This window comes from Ranitomeya imitator, chromosome 2 (genome assembly GCF_032444005.1).
Source record: "Ranitomeya imitator isolate aRanImi1 chromosome 2, aRanImi1.pri, whole genome shotgun sequence".
NCBI classification, from domain to species: Eukaryota; Metazoa; Chordata; class Amphibia; order Anura; family Dendrobatidae; genus Ranitomeya; species Ranitomeya imitator.
The window spans coordinates 277,715,726-277,726,022 of NC_091283.1; the positions used below are offsets into that span (position 1 = coordinate 277,715,726).

At 41.1% G+C, this 10,297-nt stretch overlaps 1 protein-coding gene across 3 annotated transcripts in view; it reads left to right on the forward strand.

Annotated features, from left to right (window-relative positions):
- LOC138666928 (gastrula zinc finger protein XlCGF26.1-like) overlaps nucleotides 1–8,259 on the forward strand; it is a 53,748-nt gene extending 45,489 nt beyond the window's left edge. For 2 of the 3 annotated variants that reach the window (XM_069755121.1, XM_069755120.1), the window contains exon 6: nucleotides 3,243–4,677. In XM_069755121.1, coding sequence (XP_069611222.1) covers nucleotides 3,243–4,534 — 1,292 coding nt within the window. In that variant the 3' untranslated portion in view covers nucleotides 4,535–4,677. Of the gene's footprint in view, nucleotides 1–3,242 lie in introns of all 3 variants that reach the window. The other variant, XM_069755119.1, reaches the window with a different exon arrangement.
- The last annotated feature ends 2,038 nt before the right edge of the window (nucleotides 8,260–10,297 follow it).

Sequence of the window (10,297 nt, forward strand, 5' to 3'; positions counted from 1 at the left end):
CCCAACGGGTTAAGGTTGTCATGGTTTACTCGGTTCTCGGGTCAGGTAGTTGCAGGGTTAACTCGGATGGCATCTTTCTGGGTCTGGTAGGCTTTTCTTTTTATAGCCTCACTATGAGGCCAATGTTTGTCGTTTATACTCTGACCCTTGGCTGACCCTGGGCATAAAATAATATTCTCAGACATGGGAGGAGAGAGGCTGCACCACCTAGGGGTGGGAGCAGATGTGTGAGGTAGCAGCCTAGGAGATATAAGGCAGCCCCTCATTTTGGACAGGGTTTCCTGATGGCCGGAGGTTACGTTTGCTGACACAGCCCCGAAAGCCTGTAACTAAGATTTGGACCTGTGATCCATCAGCACCTCCCTGTGGTCACATGCTACATAACTCGGTAATTGCAACCTATCTATACCCTATTTTAAATCCAAAAAAACACAAAGTCCTAAATTGCCATACAACGTAATCAGGACTAGATACACAATGTCTTGAAAAATTATATTTTTAAAATTAATAATTTTTATTAATCATTCACATAATTAACATAGGTATATAATACTAAAGCGAAAAAACCTTCCAATGTAATGGAGCGGATAAATACACATAACATCAAATAAACCTATATGAACAATCATTACTCCAAAATGGTCCACACATAAACGGCTGCATATAGAAAAAATCCATGTTAGGCTACCAAAAGAGGCTATCTCAAATGGAAATCCAGCAAATTACAGGTACTATAATGAGGAGGCTAAGTTAATTAAGTTGTTACCACCAACTGGTATGTATATACTGACTATCGCCACTCCTCACAAGAAATATACCTACAATAAGACACTGGAAAATCATAACAACCGAAAAAATGGGCAAGCTGAAAGTAACTTACACTAGGTATGGTGTCCGTGTCGCGCATTTCGTAACACTTCCACAGGGGATCAAGTAATTGATTATACTATATATACCCTATCCTTGTACTACTCTCCTGACTGTAAATATTTGCTCTTGTAAGTATAGCTGTATTTTCTAGTGCGCCTCTTTGGCGATTTAAATATAAAATTAATCTTGTGCTGCTCTTTTATCTCGATCCATGAATCCCCACGTCCGCACGCTCCCAGGGTTGGTTCCTGACCCGATCTAAGCCTGCTGTCGGACGGGGGTTATTTTAAATGAGAACTGGTGGCAGAATACCATATTGTTTTAGTGAGGAACTCTGGCAGTGACGGCCGGGAGGTTTAGATGTATATCCCCAGCCTGAACTGGTGACATATATTCCCCCTCATTGGGAGCGCCTCACTAACTTGTACCTATAAGGAAAGCCTTTCCCGCGATTATTTTCCCTCGGTGCAGTTCCCTGACTGACCTGAGGCAAGTGGTGGCGCCAGAGAGCCGACCCTGCTGGGCTCTTCTCTCCCCTCCCTCGAGGAGAGCGAAGGCAACGTCCACTTCCTCTGTGAGATCCCTTACAGTCATTATGGTGGAGACAGGGAAGTGTTGGCTGTAGGGAACTTGGCACATATGGCAGACTTTATGTACCGCTGCCTTTCCGGTGACCCTCATGTTCTATTCATTTTGGCCAAAAAAGAGTACTGGTTGTACATCCTGCTAGACCCACGCTACTAGGAGAACTTTGCATCTCTCCCTTCTGAGGTGGATAGGTATGCTAAAATGGTGCTTTACCAGAAGTCCAGAAGGAAATGATGTTGACAAAATTCCCATCAGACAACGTTAGCAGCAGGGGGCAGCTTGCCCAACCAAGGAGGAAAGGCGAGGGAGACACACCAGGTACAGCAGATGCAGGGGTACACTGTCAAAGGCCTGGCCTAATTTCATGACACCCTGCCGGTATCCAGGCCCTGATATCTGGGTATTTTTGACAAGAATGGAAAGGTTCTTAAATATGAACGAGCAATACTTGGCTGACAAAACCAGCATACTCCATAATTCCTCTGTGACCTTCTGAAGTCCAGTTTTTTAAATAAAAAAAATTTATTTCGGTTTACTTTAAATTCTAATTTTTTAATAAATACTTTTTACATTTTGCCTTATATACAAATTATTATACAGTAAATTTTTTACTGATAAAGACATTTCAGTTTAATAATTTCATTAGATATTATTGTCTATACTCAGTTTTTGACTACAGTAGTTATTTCCCAAAATGCTCTAAATTTAACCACTTTCAGCACCCAGTTTTATCTTCCTCATCCGGTCCCATATTTCTAATGTGACATGTGTCCTTTTATGTGGTGATAACATTGGAATTCATCAAAAAGTGTAATAAGAAACAAATAGACCTTGCAAATTATTTTCCCACTTCTCTTGAATCCAACAATACCTATATATGGTTGTATTCCACTGTCTGGGCACATGGCGGGGTTAAAAAGAGAAGGAGCGCCATTTAGCTATTTGAATCTAAATCTTGCTGGAATAGTTTGGAGACAAAATATATTGGGGTGCTGTTCATGGTCACCTGGCAGCTCGAAAGATGGCTACTACAAACAGGATTGGCGCTATCTACTGTTTTCCATATCCCAGGGATTCTCTTGCTCGTCATATCCCAGGAAATTGCCTTGCTCATCATCCTTTAAAGGATATACATGGATTTGGACTTACACAGAGACCCCTAGGCTTGTGCCACGTTGTTACCTGTTATTCTGTTGCATGAGATGGGAAGAAGAATAGTTAGATTGCCGGGTCAGAACCAGGAAGGCAGAGAAAATACCTAATCAGAAGATGCAAGAGTAGTCAGTAAACGGGTCCGGGTCACAACAGGTAATTAATACAGAAGCCAGGAGCTGAGCACAGAGGACTGAACCAGAGGAGAATAAGCTTGTATCTGGCATCTTCCAGCAGAGCTGATATTGCTGGATTGGTTTATTGAAGCCATGTTGCTTTTCAAAAAACTTTGAGCCACTAATATTGTGAGAACCTGTTTTTCACTGACCGATGATGGACCTGAGTGAGGACTTTATTTCAGATGACTAGAGTTTTTATTGGTATTATTTTTGCCTGCAATACAGTTTGGTGGCTTTTTATTCGATATTTGGGAAGCAGAGTGAACAAACAGTGGAGCACCACGATCTACTTGTGCATCTTCTGTGGTTTTCTATTAGCCTGTGAGCTGTCATTGTCTTGGTAAATCAATATTTTACATGACTTGCTATTTTACAGACAGTTTAAGTAGAAATGTTCAAAAATATAAGTCAAGGATATTTTATTCCAAATTTGTGTGATTTTATTATTGGCAGATGACTGTACCAGGAGACCAGAGGGACAGCTGACATCTTCAATTTTTAAATTAGATGATCTAGAGACTCCACAGGATACAATTAAAGTAAATGCCATTACTCCAGATACACCAACATCCCTTCACAGCGATGATCTCTCATCTGATCCTTTCAAACAGGTCCTGTCTTCTGATTTATTACAGACTACTAAGGAAAATCAAAGTCACAAAATAAGCATTCAAAAACCAACTGGTCATAAAGCAAAGAAAATATTTTCAAGTTTAGAATATGGAGAGAGTTTTCCTTTCAAAAAATCCTTTGTTAAACAACAAAAAATTCACACAGTAGAGAATAACTATTCTTGTTCCAAGTGTGGGAAATGTTTTAATAGCAAATCACATCTGGTTCGTCACCAGAGATCTCACACAGGGGAGAAGCCATTTTCATGTTCAGAATGTGGGAAATGTTTTACAGAGAAATCAAGTCTTCTCAAACATCAGAGAATTCACACAGGGGAGGAACCTTTTTCATGTTCAGAATGTGGGAAATGTTTTACCCTTAAATCGATTCTTGATAGACACCAAAGAAGTCACACAGGGGAGAAGCCATTTTCATGTTCAGAATGTGGGAACTGTTTTACAGATAAATCAAGTCTTCTCAAACATCAGCTAATTCACACAGGGGAGAAGCCTTTTTCATGTTCAGAATGTGGGAAATGTTTTATCGTTAAATCGATGCTTGATAGACACCAAAGAATTCACACAGGGGAGAAGCCATTTTCATGTTCAGAATGTGGGAAATGTTTTACAGAGAAATCAAATTTTCTAAGACATCAGCGAACTCACACAGGGGAGAAGCCTTTTTCATGTTCAGAATGTGGGAAATGTTTTAGCTCTAAACCTATGCTTGATAGACACCAAAGAATTCACACAGGAGAGAAGCCTTTTTCATGTTCAGAATGTGGGAACTGTTTTAAAACTACAACACATCTTATCATACATCAGCTAACTCACACAGGGGAGAAGCCTTTTTCATGTTCAGAATGTGGGAAATGTTTTAACCGTAAATCAACTCTTGATGGACACCGAAGAACTCACACAGGGGAGAAGCCTTTTTCATGTTCAGAATGTGGGAAATGTTTTAACCGTAAATCAATTCTTGATGGACACCAAAGAACTCACACAGGGGAGAGGCCTTTTTCATGTTCAGAATGTGGGAAATGTTTTGTGAAGAAATCATTTCTTCTTGGTCACCAAAGCAGCCACACAGGGGAGAAGACTTTTTGTGTTCAGAATGTTGGAAATGTTTTGTGAAGAAAATATCTCATCTTAGTTACAATAAAAGTCTCATAGGGAAGAATCCTTTTTTATATCTCCATCTCATGAATGGCTCCGTATTTGCTCAGTATTTGACGCAGGTAAAATCTGCACCTGAGGTCACTGGCTGGTCACCTGCATTTTTTACCTGCGTTTTTACATGTGTTTTTGATGCATTTCATTGCATGCATTTTTTTGTGTCACTTGGGATAAAGCTAATTGAAAGTTGGCTTCTAGGAAGGAAAAATAAGTGATTTCCTGTTTGCAGATATATTGGGATATGTTCCCACGGTCAGTATACGCTGTGGGTTGGAACCTGCATCATCCACAGTGTCCAACCTGCAGCATCCAGCTGTTACAGCATAGTGGATGGGATTTCAAGAAATCCCATGTCTACTATGCATGCACCGACCCCCACGGCTCACCCGCAGAGACAGACATGCATCACGTCTTTCCAGACCGCAGCATGTCAATTTATGTAGTGAAGACGCTCCATCTCCGCTGGGTAAACTACCCATTCACTGTCATCAGATGAGGTAAAACCACAACATCTTCCTAGTCACATGCGTATTAAGTGTGGGAACGCAGTTTACTACGCATGTGTACTAATTTACATAATGGTGAATCTTATGACACAGCCAGAAGTATATGACACAGGAAGTGAAGCAAAGCACAGAGAGGTCCTTTCCTGTTTAATAATAATTAGAAAAAATGGCCTGGGGTCCCCCATATTTGTTAACCAGCCAGAGTAAAGCAGACTACTGGGACTGATATTTCAGACTGCTAAGGATCCAATATCCATGAACCTTACCAGCTTGATATTATCAGGCTGTAGCAGTCTCCTTACCTTGGATGGTTAACACAAATAGTGGGATCCCCTCCAAAAATAAAAAACGACATGGGGTCCCCCTACTTTTGTTAACCAGGCAAGGAAAAAGCAGACAGCTGCGGCCTGGTATTCTCAGGCTTGTTAGGCCCATGGATTTTGGCCTTCACCAGCCTAAAAATAGCAGCCCGCAGCCGCCCCACAACTGGCACATCCAAAGATGCACTAATTGTGGCACTTTACCCGGCTCTTCCCACTTCCCTGTAGCGGTGGCAAGTGGGGTAATATTTGTGGGGTTTATGTCACCATTGTATTGTCAGGTGACATCAAGCCCATGGATTAGTAATAGAGAAGCGTCTATAAGACACCTATCCATTACTAATCCTATGGTTACATGGTAAATAAAGACACAGCCAGAATAAAATCCTTCATTAATCTTAATTAACCATACTTACTGCATCATCAAATCCCCGAATCCCTCAATCTCCTGCAACAAAAATAAATTAATAAACCAACACAAATTCTTCCTGTCCGCCGTAGTCCATTACCGAGGGTCTCAGGACGAGTCCAGCTCTGCTACATCTGGATGCCTTTGGCTGAATGGTGACATTATGCCACCATACAGCCTGACATCCAGACACGGCGGAGCTTGTAGATGACCACCGGAGCTAACTCGGTCTACGACAGTAATGTACAAGGCAGTTCTCGCGGTCAGCTGAGCTAATCGCGAGAACTGCAGTGGATGCGAACTTCCGGCTGAAGCAAGGTAAGATATTATTTATATTGGTACACATGCGTAGTAAGCTGCGTTTCCACAGTTACTATGCATGTGACTATAAAGATAATGCAGTTTTACCGCATGTAATGATAGTGTATGGGAAATTTATGCTGCGGAGACTGAGCGTCTCTACATAAATGGACATGCTCTGGTTTGGAAAGACCCTCCGCATGTTCGCTTACACAGGGCTGCCGCAGGCGTCTCTGAACGCGTAGTGGAGATGGGATTCCTTTAAATTCCACCCATTATGCTGTAACATCTGGACGCTGAGGATGAATGCAGCATCAAACCCGCAGCGTTTACTGACCGTGGAAACATACCCTCAATGTTGTCCATATTTTGCTTGAAAATCAACTCTTAATCCAAGAGTGTTCACTCTCTCCAGACTCCAGGAGATCTCTATAGGCAAAAAATCTTTCTCGGATCATTCACCAGTACACAGTCTTATTCAATTAGGTCCCCCTCTTAAGAAAACCAATACGTGGAGATGCAACTCCAGCATCCTTCACGACACCTTCCACAAGCAAAAAATAGAAAAGGCCATTTCCCAATTCTTCCTAGAGAACAATTCCTCCTCAACCAATCCTTTCAACAATTGGTGTACTCACAAGGCTGTACTCAGAGGTACTTTCATTGACATTTCGTCAAAAATTAAAAAAGAAAATAAAAGGAAAATCTTGGAAGTCCAAACCCAAATCCATAATAAAGAATCCGAAATACTAGCCCATCATTCCCAATCTTCCTCTCTCCAAACTGAACTCTTGACCTTGAGACAAAATCTCAAGTCACTCATCACCACTCCTTATGATGCTGTAGTAAAATCCTCAAAATATAAATATTACTCCTCACTAAATAAACCGACTTCGTTCATGTCAAACAGGGTAAAGAATAAAAGAATTTACAATAGAATCAACAGAATAGTAGCCACCTCCAAAAACGGCATTTTATCCCACCCCCAAGATATAGTTAACGAATTCGCCCACTTCTACCAAAAATTATATAACCTCAAATCAACTTTTTCCTCTTCCCAACCCAACTCGTCAGCTATCAATGATTACCTCAACTCAATTAATCTTCCCTCTTTATCAACCGACGACTTGGCCTTTATGTCTGCCCCTTTTTCCCCTATTGAAATAGAAGATACTATTAACAAACTCCCCCTCCACAAATCCCCAGGCCCCGACGGTTTCAATAATTCATATTACAAAACCTTCAGTAAACTTTTATCTCCTCACCTTGCAGAAGTATTCAACTTCGCCGCCGACCGGGGGTTATTTCCAAAGGAAATGCTTGAGGCCTCGATTGTCCTGATCCCGAAACCTAAAGGTGACCCTGAACTATTGACCAATTATCGCCCTATCTCCCTCATCAACACAGACATAAAACTGTTCTCCAAAATATTAGCCAACAGGTTGAGTAATTTTCTCCCGTCTCTTCTGGCCAACGACCAAATGGGATTCACACATGGGAGACAACCCGCAGACGCCACAAGGAGATTGATAAACGCCATCAGGTACGCCAATTCAACAAAAACCCCAACAACTTTAATATCACTAGATGCCGAGAAGGCCTTTGACCGCATAAATTGGGACTTCCTTAGACACACTCTTTTCAAATTTGGATTTAATCAAAAACTAGTGACTACTATTATGGCACTATACTCAAACCCAAGCGCGAAAATAACCTCCAACAACCATATCTCAAACCCCTTTACTATCTCAAATGGCACCAGACAGGGGTGCCCCCTATCACCCCTACTTTTCAACTTGGCCCTTGAACCCCTAGCCGAACACATTCGTAGCAATGCCAAAATTAAAGGTATCCATACCCAACACAAGGAACACAAAATAAGCCTATTCGCAGATGATATTATTTTGACTTTAACTGACCCCCAAAACTCTTCATCTGAGGTTTTTAGTGAGCTGGACAAGTTCTCAGATTTATCCAACTACAAAATCAACCAGTCAAAATCGAACATCCTTCCCCTTAATCTTGACACTAAACAAACGGATGCAATAAAGGATAAAACATCCCTTAACTGGTGCAACAGAGAGATTCCTTACCTAGGTATTACTCTCTGTAACAATCTCCACCTTATGGTGAAGATAAATCTGAGAAATTTGACAGATTCAATAAGCAAAGACTGCTTAATCTTTAAAGAAAAAAATCTCTCTTGGTGGGGAAAAAATTATATCCTTAAAACACATATCCTTCCAAAAATTCTATATGTTCTCCGATACCTCCCTTTGCCTATCCCGGTCATACTCCTAACAAATATCCAAACCTTGTTCAAAACCTTCTTGTGGGGAGGAAAAAAAGCTAGGACTTCTTCCTCATCATTATACAGGAAGAAAGGGAATAGTGGGATGGGCCTTCCTAACATTATTGCCCATTATCAAACCCTTCTGATTAAACAAAGTGTCCATTGGATTTCCCAACGTGAACCTCCGGCCTGGTTTGACTTGGAATTATTTTTAAATAATGGCAAACAGTTAAGTAATATCATCACTCAAGCAATCTCAAACCATCTTCCTAACTTCAACGCTCACCCTCTATTCCAGGCCATTGCCCAAGCTTGGCGTAAATTCTCCAAACCAAGCAGACGGACACACAAATTCTCCATTCTTAAAAACATACCCCTTACTCTTATCTTTAGTCTCTCTAATATAACCCTCCCTACAATTTGGCCAGAATTTAAAATCTCTAAATTGGGAGATATCCACAACGGCTCCAATTTCTTAGACTTTTCATCCCTGAGGAAAAACTTTAACGTTCCTCACTCCTTTTTCTTAGAATTCATCCTCTTAAAAGATAATGTCCTCGCTTTTCTTAATTCAAAAATGAACTTTACCCACTCCTCAATAAAAGTCTTACTCAATCCTCACCATAAAATCTTCTGGAGTCATGGTTTTCTCTATGACTCTTTCAACAATGACGATAGTTTGTCAAAAAGCCCTTATATGATCACCTGGGAAAAAACCCTAAAATCCACCTTTTCTCCTGAGCAATGGGAAGAAGCTCTCTCCAAAACGTACAACTCCACAATCTCATTCCCACTTCAAGAAACATACTTTAAAACTATTAGTAATTGGTACCTTACCCCGGCAAAATTAGCACACTTCGGTCCTTCAAACTCATCCTCACCCCTTTGCTGGAGAGACTGCGGCTTCAAGGGAGACCTATTACATATGCTTTGGGAATGTCCTAGAGTCAAAATAGTCTGGTCTTGGATCTCTACCACTCTCAATAAACTCTCTAACAAAACTTTAACCCTCACACCTCAAATGGCCCTTCTTTCCCTTAACTTGGACGAACTAGACTTGGCACTCCAACCCATTTTTATTCATCTTTGTCTTGTAGCAAAAAATCTCATCACTTTCCACTGGAAAAACAAAATACTCCCAAATCCAGAGGTTATCCTACACCTAGTCCAGCAACACAGATCACATGAACTGAAATTTGCTTTGATTAGCAATCAGTTTGCAAGATTTTACAAAAAATGGAACAAATGGGACATGGCCTTTCCGTCCCCCATTACTTAATTCCCTCACCACCAAATTCTAGGTGCAATACCATTTAATTGTATATTCCGTGTACTATCTAACGGTTCAATCCTGGTTAAATATTTGCTCACATATGATTGGCCTTAATTGGCTTGCAATCTCTCGTTTGTTTATTTGTCTATGTGTTGGTTCGCAGTTGTTTCGTTTAAACCTTATGACCTGGACATTATGTACCCTATAAGTGTATATCACTGTTGCTATAATGTTGCATTGCTATTTTTTCCCTATGCCCCTCCCTTCTTTCCCCTCCCCCTTATTACCCCCTTTTTCTCCCCCCCATCTCAACCTCCCCCTCCCCCCCCCCCCCCCGACCATCCTATCCCGCCCTTATTCCCTTTTCTTGCCTGCTATTTTAAAATCCAAATAAAATCTTTGGAAAAGAAAATCAACTCTTAATAAACATCAGAGCAGTCACACAAAGGAGAAGCTTTTTTTATGCTCAGAATGTTGGAAATGGTTTAACCTCTTTCTGCCTTGGACAGGATAGTACGTCCAAGGTCAGATCCCCTGCTTTGATGTGCTCTCTGGCGGTGAGCCCGCATCAAAGCCGGGACATGTCAGCTGTTTTGAACAGCTGACGTGCCCGCAATAGT